Source organism: Rhodnius prolixus, unplaced genomic scaffold (genome assembly GCF_049639745.1).
Source record: "Rhodnius prolixus isolate KJV_2025 unplaced genomic scaffold, Rpr scaffold_3, whole genome shotgun sequence".
NCBI classification, from domain to species: domain Eukaryota; kingdom Metazoa; phylum Arthropoda; class Insecta; order Hemiptera; family Reduviidae; genus Rhodnius; species Rhodnius prolixus.
Window position 1 is genome coordinate 43,009,048 of NW_027411603.1, and position 22,041 is coordinate 43,031,088.

At 31.3% G+C, this 22,041-nt stretch overlaps 4 protein-coding genes across 7 annotated transcripts; 2 read left to right on the plus strand and 2 right to left on the minus strand.

Moving 5' to 3' along the window:
• Positions 1–724: 724 nt before the first annotated feature.
• LOC141452890 (uncharacterized) lies at positions 725–8,850 on the minus strand. Of its 2 annotated transcripts, none has more exons than XM_074125422.1 (9): positions 8,678–8,830; positions 8,116–8,476; positions 6,508–6,793; positions 5,771–5,848; positions 5,174–5,234; positions 4,142–4,331; positions 3,797–3,921; positions 2,442–2,594; positions 725–1,410 (listed from the first exon to the last, which is right to left on the minus strand). In XM_074125422.1, the coding sequence occupies exons 2-9, from the start codon at positions 8,442–8,444 to the stop codon at positions 1,340–1,342; spliced, it is 1,293 nt and encodes a 430-aa protein (XP_073981523.1). In that variant the 5' UTR covers positions 8,445–8,476; positions 8,678–8,830; the 3' UTR covers positions 725–1,339. The 2 variants fall into 2 exon arrangements, with proteins under 2 accessions (XP_073981523.1, XP_073981524.1); XM_074125423.1 differs by having other exon boundaries at positions 1,268–1,410; positions 8,711–8,850.
• Positions 8,851–8,885: 35 nt separating this feature from the next.
• On the plus strand, positions 8,886–10,529 carry PCNA (Proliferating cell nuclear antigen). Its single transcript, XM_074125433.1, has 5 exons — positions 8,886–9,252; positions 9,411–9,576; positions 9,675–9,819; positions 9,910–10,049; positions 10,215–10,529. Exons 1-5 carry the CDS (start codon positions 9,032–9,034, stop codon positions 10,323–10,325), a joined length of 783 nt encoding a protein of 260 aa, XP_073981534.1. The 5' UTR covers positions 8,886–9,031; the 3' UTR covers positions 10,326–10,529.
• Positions 10,530–12,051: 1,522 nt separating this feature from the next.
• Positions 12,052–19,812, minus strand: LOC141452906 (putative ATPase N2B). Of its 2 annotated transcripts, XM_074125444.1 has the most exons (7): positions 19,151–19,811; positions 18,880–19,068; positions 18,376–18,617; positions 14,973–15,144; positions 13,681–13,821; positions 12,854–12,973; positions 12,052–12,318 (listed from the first exon to the last, which is right to left on the minus strand). In XM_074125444.1, the coding sequence occupies exons 1-7, from the start codon at positions 19,547–19,549 to the stop codon at positions 12,196–12,198; spliced, it is 1,386 nt and encodes a 461-aa protein (XP_073981545.1). In that variant the 5' UTR covers positions 19,550–19,811; the 3' UTR covers positions 12,052–12,195. The 2 variants fall into 2 exon arrangements, with proteins under 2 accessions (XP_073981545.1, XP_073981546.1); XM_074125445.1 differs by lacking the exon at positions 18,880–19,068 and having other exon boundaries at positions 19,151–19,812.
• Positions 19,813–20,210: 398 nt separating this feature from the next.
• mad2 (mitotic arrest deficient 2) lies at positions 20,211–22,012 on the plus strand. 2 transcript variants are annotated; one of them, XM_074125453.1, is made up of 4 exons: positions 20,211–20,387; positions 20,705–20,851; positions 21,102–21,338; positions 21,749–22,012. In XM_074125453.1, exons 1-4 carry the CDS (start codon positions 20,342–20,344, stop codon positions 21,913–21,915), a joined length of 597 nt encoding a protein of 198 aa, XP_073981554.1. In that variant the 5' UTR covers positions 20,211–20,341; the 3' UTR covers positions 21,916–22,012. The 2 variants fall into 2 exon arrangements, with proteins under 2 accessions (XP_073981554.1, XP_073981553.1); XM_074125452.1 differs by having other exon boundaries at positions 20,214–20,417.
• The last annotated feature ends 29 nt before the right edge of the window (positions 22,013–22,041 follow it).

A 22,041-nucleotide genomic window follows, 5' to 3' on the forward strand; every position in this document is an offset into this window, starting at 1 on the left:
ATTTTATTCGGCACCTTATCTACCGTCTGTGTAGAGGTTTTTACTCAAGGAGCGCTAGCTCTCTCTATTCCTGGTATTCTCTTGGCCTTAGAAAATTCCACTTCCTATTTTTCAGGATATTTTAGAGATTATCTTTCCAAGTAACTCGTCTTCCTTCACGGGATCTTCCAGTCACTTTTGTTTCTACGTCTTTTTTGGATATCCAGCTAACCTCCAATTTACTGCCCATACCGTCGTAGCTAACCTCTCTCAATTGAGAGTAATTAGTTAAACTAATTAGTTGAATGGGGGTTTCGCTATTGAGTGTAGCTCGTGTGGTTGCATTACGGATTTTCTCTATATTTCCTTTAGGAACATCATTTCCACAGCCTGGAGGTGACTTCGATTGGATTGCTTAAATAAACATGTAAATGTTTGATGTAATTAGCTAATAAGCAGATTGGTAAGAGTATAAGCTAATAAGCAGATTGATAATAAACTATTACTCGTAAGTTAAATAAAACTATTATTCACTGATAAGTAACGATCAATTCGTGGCCAACATTCCGAAAATGGATAAAAATTGATGAGGACTTTACTCGACAGTTTTTTCTTTCTGAATATTTTCTCAAAATGGCTGGAATTTGTACTAGCACTATTATACATATAGACAAACCACATTTATTTATAATATTTATAAAGAGAAGTTTTTTTGAAGGGTTCTGGCAGAAATAGGACATCAAGCTTCTCTAACAAGTACAGTTTTATTGAAAATCACTATAATTGTGAAGGAAACTAATATGGAGTTAAATTACATTTATGTAACAGAAAGTCGTGAGCAATCGCACAATTTTATTTATCAGTTATTTGACTTTTTATTAAGGTATGCGAACTTCTGAGACAGATCCAGACCTCCTCAGTGCACCATTGATCTCTGTAGTATTTTCTAGAGGCTCCCAAGAAGAAAAAAATTAAGATTAGGCCGCTAGATTCGAACATAGGATTTTAGCATGAAAATCTCGCGCTCTAATCCCCTCGCTGTACCTATCAAATTCGTTAACTAATGCTAACCAAATTTAAGACATGAAAGGAATTTCGTTGCAATTTCTATACAAAAATTAATAAGTACTCGTTTTTACACAAAGAAATATTAACAATGGATTTTTTACATTTAACTTAACAAATTATAAAACATTAGGCCACCTAATCAATACATACTTATTTAATTTCTTCACTAATACAATGAAATAATTTTATTAATTTTAAAAATTCATAAATATAAATATAATTTTTTTTTTCATTACTTGCAACTAATTTTTATTAACTAAACAATTTATTATGGATAACTTTAATTGCAATTTCATTTTTTTTTACAGCTGGTTTTCAATTTTTTCGTATGTACCCAGGAATCGTGAACATTATTAGACAAATCTGAAAAAAATATTGGTTTAATGAAATCTGGTACTCTTGATAAAAAAAAAAAAATATAGAAGAGAAAAAATGTTTGAGAAAAAGTACAAAAACCTTAAAAACAAAAAAATACGTCACATTTTCATTTTTAACTACTATAACTTCTTTTATTTTTTTTAATATATTTTCCGTTAAATATGTAAATTAAAAATGTGTATTCTAAGAATGGAGCATTACTTATGATTGGGATTTCCAAACCAGGTGCAGGATTCTAGTAGGTAAACCCGGTTTTCTGCTGCTAATTATTGAAAATTTCCAGACAGTTTTAATTTTGTCTAGTTAATCAAACTAAATTATAATTCCTTTCTTCTTCTTCTTCTTGGCCTTTTGGTGATTCCACATTAGCCATCATGCAAATGATTTTCTTATTTTCTAAACTTTTTTTGTTTAATGAATTTACTTTAAAATAAATGTGTGATTTAATGTTTATAACAATCAAAGAAATAGTTTTAAAACGCCCAGTGAAGTGACATTCTCTCAACAAAAAAACTTTTTTTTTGTGAGCAGTATAATTAAACAATTCTGAAGTAAATAAACTTATCTATAAACTCGTTATAAATAAGTTAATATCAAATTTTAATTGAACTATTATAAGTATAGTGAGTTGATATATATTTTTCATTATTCGGACTGTAATTTACTTAATTATATTTTAACTATTAAATTATCATTTATATTAATTATTCTTACCGAAAATTGTAATTACCTAATTATAATTCGCTTCTAATTTGATAAAAATTAGTTCAAAAGATAATTTTTTTTTTAAAGATAAAAACATCGCAAGTTGGATAGTGTAAGACTGTGTTAAATCTCCGCAAGAACAAATTAGGAGGTTATTAAATTAAATTCGAAGCTTAAATTAATCAGAAGGAAAAGCTAACAAAATAAGTTAACCTTACAGGCCAGCAAAAAGAAAGAAATTCGGATGCTAAAACATATGATTAGGATCAAAAATGAATCTAAGTACAGTAAAAATAAAGACATAAATTTACCCTCAAGAATCCGCTTTGAAATATTTCTATTTGAAGTGCCAGTCACATTTTTAAATAAAGCACTGTTTAGTGAATGCCACTTAATTGCTATTGTCTTCCAATCATCAGGAAATTTTCCATTTTCAAAATACTTCTTAATTACCTGCGGCATATCTAAAATTCACAACATTAACCGATCATCGTAAGTACATAGAAAAAAAAACCAAATTTTTATTTTAAAAGTTCATTTTTGCGGTAAGATGTATTTTTTTTTTTTTTTTTTGGCGCATCAACAGCTGAGGTCATTAGCGCCCGGAGCTTTTTCCAGTGCACTGCCGGCCTCCGGACAGTGTTCTCTCGTTACAGACAACACTGTCCATCACCGGACAGTGAGCTGTAAGAAGCTCCTAGGAAGAGAAAATCTAAGGGTCAGCTGCTGGATTCGAACCCGGGACCTCCGCGTGGGAGTCCAGTATGCTAACCTCATAGCTAATCCCTTCCCTGAAGATGTATTTAATAGATTTAACACTTCAGAATGATCTGTAAAGCAATGTTTTAGTTGTTCTTGGGCATTAATTAAATAGGCAGGAGGTTTGGGTAAATTGAAGCTTTTTAAATTATTCTGACTTTTTCTTACTATTTATCAGAAAGATAGTCATGCATGTTGCAGATTTTCGATTTTCAATTTTCACTGAAATGTTCGAATTTTCAGTTGACAAAATCGGTTAACCGAAAGTACCACTTTATTGAAGCAAATTGAAGATATTTTCGAAAACGGCCCCTACGTTTTGATTTAAACTTATTTTAGTATTTTCAAAAGGATACATCTTATTTTTATTCTAATTTTTAGAACTTTGGTCTTCCTTTAATATCGATGTGTTTTCTTCTCGCCATAAGACATTATGTTATTAAGATTTTTCTTGCGCTAACTACTTTTATCATTCATACATTAACAGAATGATGTATCTGGTATATTCACTACCTCATTTTGTGGACCTAAAAATATTACTAAAACCAAACTTAAGACAGAAAATTTGTAAGATTCGCAGGGCTGGATCAAACAGTAGATTTTATCCATCGCAGCACATATATTTAGCTGTAGTGCAGCTGCTTATTTAGATGTAGCTTTATCAGTTCGGTTTAGAGAATGTTCACTTATGTATTAGTCTCGCACTGCAAGAGTAGTGCGAGCAGAAAAAAAGAGCAATTTTTAAAAAGCACTTTTTCGAATTTCCCACAAAGAAACTACAAATTGAAAATCTGTTCTATTTCTCCAATTTTTTCTTCGGAGTATAGAAAGTCAAAAAGTGCTTCAAATAAGATTCAAATGAAAGAATAATATAAGCAAACATTCAAAAGCAAATCACTGGTCCTACCGTTTCCTTCTATAAAATCTCCACACAACTGATAAATGCAACAAACGGTCTTCACAAAATTATCTCCTGACTTTTCTATGACATTGCTTGATCTATGCTTTTGTTCCAAGACTTTTCTGCTTCGCCTAGAAAAAGAATATTTACCCATTACGAATAAAAATAATAAAATTTGAACAAATTATTGCAATGAGTGCTACGATGCTAAAGGCTTCTTTTTTTTAACAAGATTATAATTTTTAATGGATTCTTCTATTATGAACTATATGAGTGAATTAGAATTGGAGCTTGCTTTCAGACTTATCAGTTTCAAAAAAACATTAGATGTAAATATGGAAAAATCATTACATGTCGATAAGAACTCCGGATACGAACAGCTCCGTTTCACTACTTCCCTTTATAACTGTCCAATCCTTTAACATGAAGGCTGGGTTCTTTTTTTCACCTTCATTGTTTAATGTACTCTCAGGTAAAACTGAAAGTATTCTAGAAGAGTTTTCCAGAGTTTCAGCTCGAGATTCTGGTAATTTACTGGTATCTGAGAGAACATAATGAACTATTAACAAAATTACTGTCAAACATAGATTAGAGAGGTATACTACTAGCATCGCCTTTTCAGCCAATTAGACTGATTTTATTAATCGGTTAAAAATAAGGAAACGCGCATACCACCACATTGGTTCACGGATTTCCTCCCGACTACCATAAATTCTTAGTCTCAATATATAAATTTGTACTTTTAGGAGGTAAGATATTTAGCGTGCTATTTCTTTTAAATTTAAGTTGCGTTTAAGGAATCATTTCAGGGTAATAAAGGCTCCCGTCTATCTCGATAGAGACAACACTGCCGTCCATCATTAATGTTACTTTGAGCTGTAACAAGCTCCTAAAAAGTTAAAATTTAAGGGCTGCCCGCTAGACTCGAGCCCAAGATTCTGAGTGGTAATACAGTCACTAACCACTGAGCTAATCCGATCTCTAATGCGTGTATTATTAATGAAATGTGAATGTATTATTCACAAAATTCTACTTTTTTAGTAAAGCCTATAAGGAAGGAACGATTGCTTTTATTTTATTTTATTTTAAGGATAATATTTAATACTCCTTAAGTTTACATTTTTTTAAAATACATTTTCGTAAGTAAAGCTTAAATTTTACAACACGAAGCATTCGATTAAGTTCGCATCAGTAAAATGGTGTAAAATTTTACTATATCAATAATAAAACTTGAAGAAATTGTAAAAAAGAACAAATAATAAAATTTAAACTTACTTCTTAAAATAGGCACCAAATTTATTCAATAGTCGATAGATATTAAAATAGATCATTAAATTTATAAGTTCACATTATAGTAAAACGTAAATGATATAAGCGACTAACCCTGCAATGAATGAAGCCAAGACTGTATTCGATCTTTTGTTGCGACATTTTGTGGTATAGCCTGCAAGGAAAGAATAAATTATTTCTTTAAGAACTAAATAACAAACATGAAAATAATTTTTTTCTTTTAGTTTCTGCAGGGTTTGCCAACAGTTTGTTTTGAAGAAAAACTTTTATGCAGCTTAAGTTTCTTATTAAACAATCAATCACCTTCCATTTCTATTATATAGAAAGAATATATCAGAAGGTCGGTGAAATTTGATTTGATGATGTTGACTTGCCTTAAATTTTTAGAAAATTAATAAATAAATTAATTAATAAATTACAAATATTACATAGTATGTTAATGATCCCAAACAACAATAGTATTAACAAAATTGATTTACTTTGTAAGATAATTGTCTGAATAAAAACAAATTTCACGTTTTGCTCACGAATATCTTTTAAAAAAATATATACAATATATTTTTATTCCTAAATTTACACCTATCATTTATTAAGCTCTGAAGATGACTGAATGTTAAGCAATTCATCAGCTGATCAATAGTTTTTTTTTCTAGAATCGAAAATGCATTCGATCATACTCGTATTACCTACCATGCCAGGATTAACTTTCTTTTTTATCTTCGACAGAGTTTTATTAAAGAGCACATGAATGTGGTATTCTGTCTCCACCTAAAAAAAAGGTTTCAAGTTTATAATTATTTGTTCTCTTTACGATAAAATTATAATTAGGATTTTGATAAAATCTGTCAACACTTAATTGTAAACTGTTTCCACTTGATTTAAAACAATATTTTTGGTAAACCTTGTATTTTAACTTATTTTCTTTAATTTTGATCAGTCAGAAATGCAATGATCATCAAAATTAGTTCAACAGGTAAGTGACGATAAATTGACCCTCCAACAAGCGAGCGGCACAGTCCGCTAAGGCTGGAAACATAGTGGAGCGGCGAGCAAAGCGGCGATGATAGCGAAGAGCGAAGCGGCGAAATCAAACACAAGTTACCATATGGGACCGCGCATAGTGGCGAGCAAAGCGAAGATAGAGCAACTCTATCTATTTCTAGTTTTTGTTTTTGCCGCTTCGCTCTTCGCTATCAGCGCCGCTTTGCTCGCCGCTCCACTATGTTTCCAGCCTAAGTGGCAGAAGTTTTTGTGAGTAGAAATCAAATTCTTCTCACCTTAGTGATGAAACGAATTCTGATGTTGGATGAATACCCGATATAGTCCGAGTTAAAGAAAATAAGCTTGCTAGGATACTAGGAAATATGTAGCAGATCCAACCTGATTTTCATCAACAGTTTAGTTTTTTAGCTAATTTGACATCTCACCTCGTCAAAGAGATTGGTATCAATAATGCGTTGCTTTAAATCATTGAAAATATTTAGCTGTTCTATCACAAAAGGTTCATGAGTAGTTCTGTTTGATTCAGCATTGACACGTTTGAGGAAGCTCGATTGATCTTTTGTCGATTGAAGGTGTTCGTTTGTAAAAGGTTCAAGTACAATTCTTCTAGGTGCAGGATTCACAGGTTTCAAAAAACCTGAAGAATCTCTTTCATTTTTACCGACTAATTTATTAATTTTTTCAACATTTTTGTAATTTTTGGAATCGTCTCTAAAAACAGAAAGAAAGAACATTTAAAAAGTGAGTATTTTACTTTCTTAACAAATATTTGTTTATAATGACAAAGCAATTCTATTGCAAAAATTCTGCAGTAATTTCAATAATGTATGTGAAACATAATACAAGTTTATTTTAGGACTTTGGAAGGACAGTTCAAGCTAAATGAAAAAACAAGTAAAAAAGTGGTGGATTCAACTTAGTATTAAAAAAAGCAACGTTGACAAACGTGATAGGCCTCATGGTTATTACCAGGCTAGATTATTACTTGGCTTATGATAATGTCATAGTTTTAACAGACACTTTAACAGCACAAGCAGGGGTGCAGGAATTTAAAATGGGAACAAGTTTTGGGGCAATAAATTAATCCACAACAAAATACATATTTGTCACTAATACAATACCAAGAAAAAAGAAGCACTATTATTAATAATAAAAATGAGGTCACTGAAGTAACTGAAGCAAGGATTATAGTGATTCAAAGAGAGGAACTCTACCTTCGTAAAGTTTCCCTTGAAGCAAGCCTAAAACAACGCAACACGTTTTCGCCCCTGTTTACTTTCCCATGCTAGGAAGAACTAGAAAAGGATCTTCAGCCAAGTGAGAGAGATGGAGGAGGGAGAGAGTACATACATGAAAGCCTAGGTGCAACAGAGAGAGAGAGAGAGAGAGAGTACCTTGATTAGTTTTGAGGTAAAGACCTTGAGGGCAGCATAATGCCTAGTAGGTTAAGGTGGATTGAGTAACTTGTAAAAAGAAACCGCTTCTACGTTAATTGATTAATGATCATTCAGGAGGAATGAGGACGAGGGGACAGTTCGCTTGATAAGGATCCTTTAAAGATTTGAGAGGGCTTGGTGTTAACTGAAGGAGGTTGGCTAATGCCAGAGAAGAGTGATTAAAAGGGCCAATGTCCTTCATTTAACATAAAGAAGTTAAGAAAATACAAAAGAAGTGATCGAAATGAGTTGAACTTAGGTCTGGTTTTATATCATGACATATCAATACCTAAGTGGGTTCAGTTATGACTTTTATATTTTATGACTTTCTAATATTTCTTCTTTTTTATTAAACTGACTAAATCTGAATAATTATGCTGCCCTTTAATTACTATCAGAAAGAAATCATTTTCACCAAAAGAGAAGGAGCAGACAAAAAACTTCATCTTAACGTTATATTTTCAACGATAATATGATTATACGCTTCTTGTTTGACAAGATATACATATAATAAGATGATATGGAGCTAATACCGAGCTAACTTCTGTTCCAAATAAATGAATATGGATATCTCAAAATAATATTTAAACATATCACCTGTGACATATTGAGGCCTGACGACGATCAGAACCTATTGCTGGCTCACCTCTGTTTGATTGAGACGGTTTTTCTGATAATGTTTTATTTCTCAAAGTGCACTGTAATTTATTAAAGTCACATTTCTTAAATTCTTGATTTCTCCTGGGGGAAACTCTTATTACCTTGGATCCAGAAATTCGTTCACTTTCTTTAATAAGCTTCATCCTTGTAGGTTTTTTGCTACGACTTTCTGAATTGCTTAAACTTTTTAAATTGTTAGAGTATTTTGAACCAACTATGTTCAATCTTAGTTGCTTAAATCTGTCTGAAGATGTAATTTTATCCATTGTTTACATTTATTCCCCACAACATACGGTCACTAAAATAAAATAAAACAGAGTTTCTAAAATAATAGAGTTTAAACAATCTTGTCAAATTTAAATCAAATTCTTCAATTTAGAAGATAAAAAGGTAACTGCTAATTTTATAAAGAAGTTGTTTAAGAATTTGCAGTATACTTAGCTGGGAAAATTAAGATAAGTTTTCCTATTTACATCTTTTTGTTAGCATTTTAACTTACCCAAAATTAATACTTAATATTTTAGGGTTTCACCTTTAGAAATTGATAGAGAACAAAAATTCTAATCATAAACTTCATTTCACTTTAACCTTCTACTGTTTTCCTCTTGCGTATTAAATGGTTGTCCCGCCTAATTTATTAGGTTTGGTAGGAAGTTTGCGTTGATAAAGAAGGCGCTTGAATAAAGACAACTGGAAGTTCTCCCGCCTAAACTTTGGTTACTACTACTTAACCATTGTTGGTTGTGGTTTGGTTGCAATATTTAGTCGTCTGCCGTTCTCTAATTGTCTGTTGATACGTTGCATTAGTTAAGCAGTTTTTTCTATTTTAGTAGTTTCTTTCGCAAAGTTAACAATGTTTGAAGCCAGATTAGTACAGTGTTCCATGTTAAAGAAAGTTTTAGAAGCCATAAAAGAACTTCTTAATGAAGCAACATTTGACTGTTCGGATGCTGGCATTCAACTTCAGGCAATGGACAATTCTCATGTAAGCTTAGTTTCATTAAATCTGAGAAGTGATGGGTTTGATAAGTACAGATGTGATAGAAATCTTTCAATGGGAATTAATTTAGCAAGGTAAGATATTTTCAATGTTAAAAAAATAATCAACTTAAACTATGAACAATGTAAAATGTTTCTTATTATTTTTTGGTTGTGGGTATTATCATATTCTGTACTTAATTAGATCAGAGAAATTTGATTTCACTTGATGCATTATTTTGCCTTTACGTTAGTATGACCAAGATAATGAAATGTGCTGGAAATGATGATGTATTAACTATCAAAGCCCAAGATAATGCCGATAATGTGATGTTTATGTTTGAATCACAAAATCAGGAAAAGGTGTCTGATTATGACATGAAACTTATCAATTTAGATCAAGAACATTTAGGAATACCGGTAAGATTCATTTTATTTTGAATACCTTCAGCTGTCACTTCTAATTATTTACAGGTTCCACAGCTCCTTCATGTATATATATATTTTTTAAAATTTAGGAAACAGATTATTCATGTATTATAAAGATGCCATCTGGTGAATTTGCGCGCATATGCAGAGATTTAAGCCAGTTTGGGGAATCAGTCGTGATATCATGTACAAAGGAAGGTGTTAAATTCTCTGCAGCAGGGGATGTTGGGGCAGGTAAAATATACTCTAAAATATTTTACTAAATTTACCTTGTGTGAATGGTGGAAGTTCATATTTATTTACTATTTTTCATTATTACTTCAGCGAACATAAAATTGGCTCAAACAGCTAATGTGGATAAAGAAGAAGAAGCTGTTACTATTGAAATGCAAGAGCCGGTCACGCTAACTTTTGCGTGCAGATATTTGAATTCTTTCACAAAAGCTACCGCCCTTTCTCCGCAGGTAATTAGAACAAATATGTTGTGCAGTAGTACATCTCAATTTTAAAATTTAAAGGAAAATAATGTTGAAATATTTATTAATTTTATTGCTGAATTTAATGTATTAAGTGATGTAATGAATAATGAAGCAAAATAATGTTCAAATTTTAATTAATTTTTATTCTAGGTTCAGCTCTCTATGTCGGCTGATGTACCGTTAGTAGTAGAATATAAAATAGGAGATTTTGGTCACATTCGATATTACTTAGCACCTAAAATTGAAGAGGAAGATGAATAATTTTGTTCAACACTTTTTCGTCGTGTTATGATCTTATCCCTCTTTGAGGATAAGTTATATACATCTATAACGTTTTTATTCAGTAAGATATGTTGTTTGATATGCGTATATATTTTATAAATACAATGTTTATCAAATTATTGATAAAATTTATATATATAGTTTTCAAACAGTTTCCAAAATATATTAAATATGGTAATCCAAGTTGTTTTACTGAATTCAATCTTTGTACTGTATTTAGCGTTTAAAATTTCGTCCAAACACAATAAACTTCGCACATTTTCTGTTAAATATACTCATACAGTTATTTGTTATTCCAGAGAGTCTATAATAAGTAACTTTTTGGTTGTTTGCCGATTGGTCAGTGGCTTTTCTTCGGCTATACTCCACACATTATTTGCTCCTGCGCGTTTTTCGAAAGGAGTACCGTTTTCATAGATACCTGTCTTGTAGTCGACGTTTGTTACCAAGTCGATGTCGTTATTTTTTGAACTTTCTGTAGGGCTTATGATCTAGGTTATTTTTTTTTTTATTATTAAGGTGCGTCAACATCTCAGGTTATTGGCGCCCGGAGCTTTTTTCTGTGCACTGCTGGCCTCCGGACAGTGTTCTCTCGTTACAGACAACACTGTCCATCACCGGACAGTGAGCTGTAAGAAGCTTCTAGGAAGAGAAACTCTAAGGGTCAGCAGCTGGATTCGAACCCGGGACCTCCGCGTGGGAATCCAATACACTAACCGCATAGCTAATCCCATCCCATCTAGGTTATTCTACATTTATCAGAAGCAAAGATAACGTGAATTGCCCCATTACTGACGATGCTTTATTTCTCTTTAAGACGATCCAAGCCACAATGGCTCAGGAATTTAATTAGTGTTAGTTCAACCCGGCTATAAGAAGCAGGTTATTTTTACCATGTCCGCAATCGTACGATGGAAAACGCAATAATTCAAGCAAATGCATAATTTTAACTGTAAATATCTTGCTGAGAAATTTGGTTTGCAATAACCAAAATAAATGGATGGAGCTGACAATGTATTAATAATCGCAGGGTAGTCGTAACAGAAATTTAATGAAAAGAAGTACAATTTTTTCTCTAGTCTTTATAAGGTCTGAAAGAGTGGAGATTGTGATTGACAAGTCCAAATTTTAGCGGTAGTACCGTTTTACTGAATATGTTTTTATCGCAAAACTGCTGGATTTACTTAAGATCATTATACGGCTTTTGTCGCTAGAATAATTGCTCGAAGTAATTTGCTTTCTTTGTTAAGGGTGTTAATAGTTAAGTGTTTCTATTGAGGCTTATTACCATAAACAACAAATAGAATAGGAATATATCAGGTTAATTCATATATATATGTATATATTTTTTTTCTGTTTGCAAATATTAGTTTTTGGCAATAGCGAAATTCATAAAAATTAAGCTTAAGATTCACTTCTTTTTAAATATATAATAACTCCTTAAACTAAGAATTGCTAAGTTAACGAAATTATTAATTTCGAAAAATATCTGAGGAACAAGACAAACAGAACTAATTAGAAATTAAGATGTCAAATATATCTTTTCTAGTGTATGAAACTAGAAAAAAAGGTGTATCGTAAATTATGTCTTCTTTTGGTAGTTAGAAATGGGAGAACGAAAAATTAAAGGATAAAGTAGATTTTGATTTTAGGCTGATTTGACAAATGGAGAAATTAGCAATATTTTTAATAATAATAAACGAAATAACATGAACAGTTTTATTTTAATTTTCTAGGGTACAGTGTCTGTTACAAGTATTTATTCTCTAATTCAGATCTGATTTAAATTAAGGTTCAAATATGTTTTATTACACATTATAACTGCTGTTGAAATCTCCCTATCAAAAACTCATCGTCTCTTGTCCCACTGCTGCCAGTAATCTTGAGTCTGCATTTCTGACAATCGAGATACAGTTCTGTCAAAAGCGAATATTTCTTCTTCTCCAGTAAATATATTAGATGCAGCATTTTCCTGAAGTAAAAAAAGATTTTCTCAACTTTAGCAGTTTTTTAAGGTACAAAAGGTAATAATGACCAATAGGTCAGTTGATGAAAAAAAAAAAGCTGTATTATTATGTTTTAAATTTATGATGAATCGCCCAATATCCAAGATCACTCATTCCTTTGGCTTTTTCAGTGCACTGTTAGCCTTTCACTCCAAAGTTCTCTCGTAACAAGCGACACTTTCCTTCGTTGGACGGTGGAGAGTAAAAAAGCTTCTGGAAAATTTAAAATTTAAGGGAAGGCTGGACTCGAACTTACGATTTCCGCAGGGAAGTCCAGTGCACTGGATCACTCAAATCCATTCCCAAAAATTCTTAAATTTATTTTCATTTTGAAGATAAATCTCAAAAACTATGAAAAACCAATTAACAGATTAAAGAATTTCTATCTAAAGTTTAGGTTCTTTTGAAATTACTACTATTATTTACCTCAATCAGGGGGTTCTCTACACTTATAAATAATCATTCTGTAAGAAATCTGAATTCCATAATTTGAATACTTACTGATTCTGCTGTAATGTTAAGATCATCCATTAAAGCTCGATTTTCATCAGAAGTATCATTATTTTTCTCTCTTAAGAATAACTCAGTATGGGGCACATCAGAAGAGATTACAACTCGCACCTTATGTAAAAAATGCATATGAGTCAGTTGAATTATTCTTCAGGCAGTAAGACAAAAAAGCCACTCGTTTATTTTCTTGTTACGTTGCTCCTATATATGAGGAACTTAGCCCCCACGCCTCAATTGTCTTCACCATACTACTGTTCCAAAGGGCTCTTCTGCTCAATACCGCGTACTCTCACTGACCTTTGCTAAAAAATAACCCAACTCCCGTCTCTATGAGATCCTTTTTGTTTTTCTTCACTCAACACAAAATAAAATATACGCTTTATTACCTTCACGTAGACACAATGAATAGAACTTACATAAACGTTTCCAAAACGCGCTAATAGAGCAGAAACGATACCTAAGTTTAAACGATAATTTGAACTTCAAGCAATCGTAATATATGAGTGTGACCAACGTTCAAGAAGGCTGCTGGGACGTAAGAATCAGTTTCTAAGGAGGACTGAACTGACTAGTCAGTTTTTCAGCAATTTTGATGGCCTACGGTTATCTTAGCAAAGTGGTGACAAAGTCAAACCAAGGGTAAATTACTTTACTTCTCCCAATAAATGTACTACCTTAGCGTTTTAGATCGCATGATCTGAGTTCCACCCTAAAAATAAGTAGTTTTAAGAATAAAAAATTAAAATAATAAAAACAAGTGGCTTTTCTTTGCTCTTCAAAGCAGAGTAATTACAAGTAATATTAAAGATAATGTATACCCGATTGTCGTACAAAGTATCAATGAGTGTTATGAATCTTCTTGCTTCAGATTTCTGTTTTAAGCTCAACTGTGGAACATCTCTTATAATAATTGTATGAAATGCTTGAGACAATTCAAGATAATCACTTGCCCAAAGAGGCTAAAAAATTAAAAAAAAAAGGAGTATAATAAACCATTACTTGGGGACCTCAGCTCTTTACCATTTTTTTTTTTTTTTATGTTTACTTAGCTAATGTTTCGATTCTTGATATTAAATCTTCAGAACTGAATACAATCAATACTTTAAACAATTATTGCAAAGACAATTGGCTGGAATTTATCCAAAAACAAAAATAAACTAAGATTTATTTACATGTGAAATTTAAAACATTATTCTTTCATAATGACATGAAAATGATCTATGAAATGAAACGCTGGCTAATTAACATTTAATATCCCTACAAAAACTAACGAAACTGGTCTAAAAGAAAGAAAGAATTATAAATATATCTTGGCTACTTTATGAGCGTATGGAAACTATTTCCACTTAATATGTTTACGACTTTAAGCAATTTAAACTTTTTCTTTACGAAATTACGGTAGTTCTACTTGTATGGTTACTTCAAACTGTTTAGAAAAATGGATTTTAAAATCAAAGTTATTTAATTTACAATAATTTATTTTAATATAAAAATCGCAACAGTCCCGGCAAAATAGACTGCAGAGGCTGAGTGATGGTAATTCCGATGATAAACCATAACGCCGCGAATCCCCCGCTTTCTTTTTACATTTACTACTGACTAGGTTTTTCCACGGTTCTAGGTGACTATATTTGGACTCGCTTAGGAACTGAATCCTTTAATTCTCATATTACGTATTAGTTACCACAGTACGCAAAAAAAAAGCATTTCTAAAGTTTCGATACATTTATCTTAGATCTTATCTTATAAAAGTTCATCAGAAAAACGAGCTGTAGAGAAGTAGTAATCCGAACGAATAAAAGTTTAATAATATGGAGTTCTGATTGCTTTTGTTGGGAGAAAGCACGGTAACAACGTATGATTACAAAACTAGAGACTGTTTTACTTCTAACCTCAATATTTTCTACCACGGAGTGGATTAACCTTATACAAATTTATATTTTATTGATCTCCTAAATACTCTAAACAGTCGAAAATAGAAAAAAAATGTTTGTCGAATAGTGGAGTCATGAGGATGAAAAAAAACTATGAAGAAAAAGAAAGAAATTTGCCAAACTCCACTAAAAATAACAAATATTAATGAACAATGGAAACTCTTGAAAATACATACCCTAGCACAAAGCTCATTAAAAGTCGCATCAATAACTTGACCACATGTTTTATTAAATGTAACATTTCTTCCCATGATTGTCAACACTTTTGGTCTAATTATATCATTTTCCATTGAACACAAAACTTTAAATATGGTATTAATTTTTTCTTCCGCATTCACCTCTGATTTACTGTAAAATATGATCAGTATTAATATCAGTATAAGAAATTACAGAAGAGCGTCACTATCAAGATGATTGAAAAGAAGTTGTCTTCTAAAACAGTTAAAAAACAAAACGACATATATAGATTCACCTGTCGAAAAGACATTCTAAAACTTAAAAGGAGTATTCTCTTGATACAATTACATCAAAAAGTCCATTTAAAGCAAAATTAGACAAATTCATTAGTGAATATGGACAATACATCCAATAATTTGACATATTAGTTGTGAATGAGTGAGTGGGTTCTCGATATATTTCTTTCCTGGCAGCCAATTACAATTTGTTACCATCAGCGTAACCAAATCGTTTTAAACCATAATTTGAGGTGGTTACCTAGCACACAAAATACAATGATTCAAGCTATTCTTGTTATCCTACGCTAATTACCAGAATACATTGAAAATTGGTGTGATGGTCAAAAAAGAGGAAATTTCAGGAAAAAACTATTTCCAGGTTAAGGACATTAGTATACGCCTAGCAAGTAACTTTGAACAATTGTTGCACAGACAATGCTTTTTAGACTATAGAATGCTTTTTTTTTTGCGTACTGTGGTAACTAATACGTAACATGAGAATTCAATGATGGAATTTGACAAAAACTAAAAAATAAACTAACAAAAGTCAAAGTAACATGGAATTTTATTTTTCTGTCTCTAAATGTTAAAGGTTTACTCTGCCTGATAGCCTCTCTTGGTTAACAGTCAGTTGGAGCCAAGAAGACTCTTTGGAACCAGGCCTTCGTCACCTTTTGCGACCCCAAAAATGTACAGAAAATTTGTTTTTCTGAAATTGTAATGAATGTACAAACAGTTACAAGGATCAAAGTTGCGAAAGACCCAAACATAATTTACACATGAAAAATATTTACCTCAAGGGTGATATTATTTTTATTAACGTGGGAAACCTGTACACCAAAATGGTTCTAAGCATTTGGACTGAGAAATTTAAAATTCGTTAAATGTTAGAGAATCATCATGTCTCCAGGCTAAAAGATCTGATTTATTAATAACAATATGGTATGACTCCGGATTCCAATCTTTCCCTTACATTTTTTTTTTCTATCCAGGAGTTTCTTACATTCAGTAATGGCCACTTTCGTCTGAAATTAGAGAACATTAGTAATGCACTGAAAATAGTTACGGACACCAATGACCTTAGATGTTAGTATGTTGAAAAAATAAAAATTAAAAAATACATTGGTGGCTCTGCGGGGGGGGGAGGATTTGAGCCTGATGTAGCTTTCATTTCAGCTACCTTTTAAAAATGTTGATTGCGGTGCCACCCTTCGTAACATACCGCTCTTCTGAGCAAGTATACCACCTTCACAATTAAGCTGGGAAGCTAACAGGGTTTGCTCAAAACCTTAAGGGCAGCCCACTTATTCCGAAATAGCCACATTTTCTCCTGCCACTCCTTCAATAAAAAGTAATATTTGTAACAAGGATAAATTGAAAACATCAATGCAAAACGATAATAATGAATCACCTTCATTTTAGACAACTTCTTTTCGTGTCCTCTGTGAATCCAAGTATATACATATATACGACATCCAAATTGGGTGTTGATCTTCAACTCCCCTTTTCAAACATTTGTTATGAATGAAAGAATAATGTATCAATAAATGCATTTTATGCAAAGTCGGAATCTGTGAGAGAAGGGAAGTGAAGACCCTTCATTACATTGATTTTCAAGCACAAGGAAATCTAGAGCAGTAAATTAAAGTAAATTTGGTGCATCCTTCATAATTATGGGCATTCATGCAATTTATCATTAGCCTTAAATTTTTTTAAAAACTGAGATACTACTTTCATACTATGTAGGTTCCATCCTTCCAAGCCAAATCGTAAAATACTTACTCCAAAACAACAATATCCAAGAAAAAATAAAGCAAGTGTCTTTAATAAAGTTCTTCTAAAAATAAAAATAAAGGCAATCTATTTTTTTTTTTTTAGAGGAAACATTATTGAAGTTGACACCTACTGAATTTATTCTTAAAAATACAACATAACGTATGTGAATTCGGCTATGTAAATACTAACAAACTATTTTAAGACTTCAGGGGAAATTCGACGAAAAGGTAGATTTATAAACAAACCTGTTTCAATATATCCAAAGAGCATTAATATTACATTTTTTTTAAACATTGCTGTGCAACAATAAAAATTTTGTTCTTCGTTCCGTGAATCTCTAGTAGATAAATCTAGGTTTGTTCTGTATGTTCTATAATTTTTCTTGAAGCCGTCCCTGGAAGTGAGGTTTCCATGATTTTTGAAAGAGTAAGTTAAAAATTGTTCTGCCTCAGCAGCGTGCAAAAAATGTGAAGGCCTGTTTTTTGAGGCGCGTTTTACGTCCAAGTAACCACTAGCAAACCACTGCTTGGAATGTGACGTTCACTCTAAATCTTTTATTATTGGGAAATGGATATGCATAAGTTTTAATTTTCCAATAAATATTATGAAAAAATGCTCTTTCCGACCAAGTTGTGGTAATTAATGTTCATTTCCATCTTAAATAAAAATGGAACAAAAAATAAAACTTTCTTTCTAAAAATATTGTAGAGACGCAAAAATTTACTCATAGTATCTATAAAAAAATGAATTCTAGCTTCACGAAAGAAAAAGACTACTGCAGTTTCCTCCCACTTTTTTAGAATATTAATTCCAATAAGGGAAGGGATTAGCTGAGTGGTTATCGAATCCTGGATTCCAACGCGGAAATTTCCTCCCTTAAAATTACACAAGTTTCAGTTATGATACTAATGTCACGAAATATTTGTTGAATTCACTTTAAATGAAAGAAATAAGCCTTGTGATAGAGCAACACTGAATGAGGTGAGCAAAGCAAATAACACAAAAACGTATAATAAGCTGATAAACGTGATTTCCTACACAATTCCAAAAATAATATCTAAAAAAACAGTATGGTTTACAGCTTAATACTTTCAAAAAATCTTCAATAATCTAAAGAAACGGAGGACTGATGATATTTGCTTTATTATTTTAAAATCTGTACTTTTACAAAAATATATATTTTAACTGATTTTTGGCATCTACTAAACAGCTCTCAATCAAGTGCTAGTTATGGGAATCGCTTCAATTCTTTCTTGAATTAATTAAGAGGATACAAAAATTTACACAAAATTATCTTTAGAAAATGAAAGATTACTGAAACATACCTCTGGCGGGATGTGGAACTTACATGAAATAGATTTTGTCTTGCCCTTTAGGAGATTGAATTCGATAATCAATTCCAGAATCTAATGACATAACTTTGCAATGATCTTTTAAGACTTTAATAAAAGGAACAAAGTTTGATCTTTGCAACCCATTTTTATAAAGGTCGTCTGGAGATCTGTTGCTGGTAGCAATAACTACAATTCCACACGAGAACAATTCGGTAAACAATCTTTTCAAAATCATAGCGTCGGCTACATCTGTTACCTGTAACAATATAAAACTTAATGTTGCAAACAAACACTTTTTTTTTCAGAAAAAGAAATAACTTTAAAAAGAATCAAACAACATTGTTCCCATAGGATAAATTATCATTACTATGAAGTGCCTGGAGCCTTATCAGATCATTTCAGACTTATGAAAGTGATGGTTTTTTTTTTTTTTAAAGTATCCCTTTTTTCTAAATTTCTTACTTGTCAAATCAATGTTCTTAATAAAGAAGGAATCCTAATAAATATTTTTAAAATACCTGAAATTCATCAAAACATATTAGCCATGATTCCCTACTTATATCTTCTGCAATTGGCCTAATGACATCAAATGGTTGAGGTTTATTTTGATTAGTAACTCTCTTAATTGATTTCTTTAGTTCATGAATTCTTGAATGTACGTCAAGCATAAAAGAATGAAAATGAACTCTCCTTTTTTTTTGAATGTGCTAATAAATAAAAATAACTGAAATTACTAGATCCAACTAATCAAAAAGGCATAAACAAAAGAAAGAAGCAAACCAAACAAACCTTGCAACAACTAAAAAAAAGATCCATAAGCATTGTTTTTCCACCGCCTACGGCACCATATAAGTACAAGCCTTTAGGAACAGAGTCAGTCCTTTTTCTTGAAAATATCTTATCAAATATACTTGGTAAAGATGGTTCATAGCTTTGCAAACCATCAAATACCTCTTGAAAGTGCTCAACTATTTTGCGCTGGTGATTATCCTCCTTGAGCTCCCCTTGCTGAATTTGCATTTCATAAGCTGAGGCTGGCCCTTCTAAAGTATCATTCACAATAGCGCGAGAGGTAATGTTTTTTGTACTATAGTTAATACTGTTATAATAATTACTTTTTGTGATTAATGCAGGTGAAATAAGTAAGCACTTGTAATTCAATTGCAACACATAACGCACATAAACCATTGTGGATACTGGAAATATGTTAAATAAATAAAGCAAAAACCACAGTTTTCACTAATATCTTAATTAATAGCTCTAAACTATTTTTTCATTTACAAAAACTAAAACTAAATAAGCTTAGTTTTATTAAGACATATAAGTAAGAAATGCCAGAAATATTTTTAATCTTCTCCATTATGTTGAGAAAAAACTAAAATTTCGCAACAGCTAGTCGGAAGCCACTTTCTAAAAATACTACGTTGAAGGTTACAGTACAAATTATGAATGTGTGACAGTTTTGTATTAACTTTCGATATGTTTTGATCAACAATGTTCCTCGTTAATAAATATAACAAAACAATTTGTCTATTTAATTCTTTTTTGGCTGTTATCATTTTTATATTCAATGCCCCTTTTTATCTTTCTTAAAAATCATTCTTTCATTTCAAAAACTCTTTAATATGCTATCGCTATGTTAAATTCCTAATCGCAATTTACCCATCCTCCTTCAGACGCTTTAAAAAACTTAGTATAGACGCTTCTCCTATTTACTTGTGATTATCAAAATTTTCAAACAAAATCTGTTTTTAACTTGAAAATGGTAAACTCTTTTTATGTCTCCATTGTAATTATCCAATATTATTTACAATAGTACGAGATTTTTTCTTCAATAGACATGACTTGAAGTCTACACTGAGATTGAAGTAGATTGGCGGCAAGTTTTTTTCTCCTCCTTGGTTTAAGTATCTGTGTTCTTTTACTCTTCTTTGTCAGGCTTCAAAATTTAAATTTTGTGATCTCCTTACGGTGTAAATTATGGCTGCACTAACGCAGTTAACAAGGAGTGCAATAACTCTAAAAGGTTCGGCGAAAATGGTGACAGATTATTTGAGTGCGTTTCACTCATGTCTATTTCTATTTGAATTTCATGTGCTTCTAAAAAGTTATTATTATCTAGTGATTATTATGAAGCAATTAAGGCGATACAAATATATGATAATTTAAACTACATTCATTGTATAATAACCGCCGTAATAAGGCATTTACATGATACAAATGGGTGATCTTTTTGGGTTTTGACACTTAAAATTTGCATTAACTTAGATTTATCTGAAGTTATTGAATTTCTTGTCCTTTTTAGGTCTTTCTTGATTCAAAGAAATGTTTGTTCGGTTTCAGATTTTGGAATAAACAGTATTCTTTTTCAAAGGGGTATTTATCCTCCGGAAACCTTCAAAAATGAAGAGCACTTTGGTCTTTCTATTTATGTTTCTTCAGATGAAAAAATAAATACATTTCTTCAATCAGTGTTAGGACAAATCAAAGGCAAGTAATTTATGATGGCAAAAATTTACTTTTGATAAATACTAACATGGAACATGGGTTTTACCCTTTACCTCAGGAGTGAGGACTGTTGTTAATTAATGCTCATTAGTGGAACATGTATAGTATATAGCAATTTCAATTTTTTGTATGAGTTTAATTTTGTACACCTCTTTGATCATTGAAACATTTTTTTTTTTTTTTTTTTAATCAAAATAAATATAGATTTAATGCAATTTCTGCCCCATTACAGATTGGCTTTTGATTGGTAAAATAAAGCAACTTTCTTTAGTTATTACTAATCTTTCAAATAAAGAAGTGCTGGAAAGATGGGATTTTAAATTACAGTATGAAGAACCTGCTGAAAATTGTACCGATGAATCGAAACCAATAGGAACCAAAGACATAAAAGTAATTCAAAATGAAATAAGAGATGTATTGCGACAGATTTGTTCATCAGTGAGCTTTTTGCCTTTATTAGACTGTCCTTGTAAGTAATGAAATTGGAGTTCAATTTATTATAGAATCTATTATTTATATAAAAAAAAAAGGTTTTGTTTCTTAAAATATTTGTAGCGCCAAAAACTGCGTTTTACTACTCAGATGTTTTTGCTTTTACTAATAATTAATGAAATAATGCTATTTCCTGAAGTTTTGATGGAAATAACTCGTTGCAAAATAATTACCTGATCAAGTAAAATTTCGTTTTCTTTCAGTGGTACAAGAAATCATTTTTCTTGAATGGGTACGCACTTTACTTAAAGGGCGGCAATATTTATGTTTCTCAATATAATTAAACCTTTTTATACTTCATTTTTGAAGAGTGATTAAGGAAACCATAGTTTTAAAAACATACTTTTATAAAGAAGGAATTTTGTTTTATTATATTTTTTTTAATAGGTGCCTTCGATATTTTAACTCACACTTCCCTCGATGCAGATGTGCCCTCAGGTTGGGATGAGGCTGGACCATGTTTTATTTCAAATTCTGAAGAATTGAGGTTTAGATCTTTCTCTACTTCTCTTCACCGTATGGATACAGTAGTCAGCTATAAAAAAATTGAATGATTATTTTTTAAATTGACTTAATTTATTTCTTTATAGTTTCTATGTTTTATATCTAGCCCTACATTTTATATATTTTAAATAAATTAATGATTCTTGGCATGCTTTTTTTTTTGTTGATGTTCTATT

What these genes read in the sequence shown, in the direction of transcription:
- mad2 (XM_074125452.1), top strand. Translation starts at nt 20,342, where the DNA reads ATGGCTGCACTAACGCAGTTAACAAGGAGTGCAATAACTCTAAAAGGT. An exon ending in AGTGTTAGGACAAATCAAAG is followed by an intron (nt 20,852 to 21,101) that starts GCAAGTAATTTA and finishes GCCCCATTACAG; the next exon opens with ATTGGCTTTTGATTGGTAAA. An exon ending in GCCTTTATTAGACTGTCCTT is followed by an intron (nt 21,339 to 21,748) that starts GTAAGTAATGAA and finishes TTTTTTTAATAG; the next exon opens with GTGCCTTCGATATTTTAACT.
- LOC141452890 (XM_074125422.1), bottom strand. Translation starts at nt 8,444, where the DNA reads ATGGATAAAATTACATCTTCAGACAGATTTAAGCAACTAAGATTGAAC. An exon ending in CAGGCCTCAATATGTCACAG is followed by an intron (nt 6,794 to 8,115) that starts GTGATATGTTTA and finishes TTCTGTTTTTAG; the next exon opens with AGACGATTCCAAAAATTACA. An exon ending in TTGGCTTCATTCATTGCAGG is followed by an intron (nt 4,332 to 5,173) that starts GTTAGTCGCTTA and finishes ATGTTCTCTCAG; the next exon opens with ATACCAGTAAATTACCAGAA.
- LOC141452906 (XM_074125444.1), bottom strand. Translation starts at nt 19,549, where the DNA reads ATGGTTTATGTGCGTTATGTGTTGCAATTGAATTACAAGTGCTTACTT. An exon ending in TTAATGAGCTTTGTGCTAGG is followed by an intron (nt 13,822 to 14,972) that starts GTATGTATTTTC and finishes TTAATTTTTTAG; the next exon opens with CCTCTTTGGGCAAGTGATTA. An exon ending in TTAACATTACAGCAGAATCA is followed by an intron (nt 12,319 to 12,853) that starts GTAAGTATTCAA and finishes TTTTTACTTCAG; the next exon opens with GAAAATGCTGCATCTAATAT.
- PCNA (XM_074125433.1), top strand. Translation starts at nt 9,032, where the DNA reads ATGTTTGAAGCCAGATTAGTACAGTGTTCCATGTTAAAGAAAGTTTTA. An exon ending in ATGGGAATTAATTTAGCAAG is followed by an intron (nt 9,253 to 9,410) that starts GTAAGATATTTT and finishes CCTTTACGTTAG; the next exon opens with TATGACCAAGATAATGAAAT. An exon ending in AAGAACATTTAGGAATACCG is followed by an intron (nt 9,577 to 9,674) that starts GTAAGATTCATT and finishes TTTAAAATTTAG; the next exon opens with GAAACAGATTATTCATGTAT.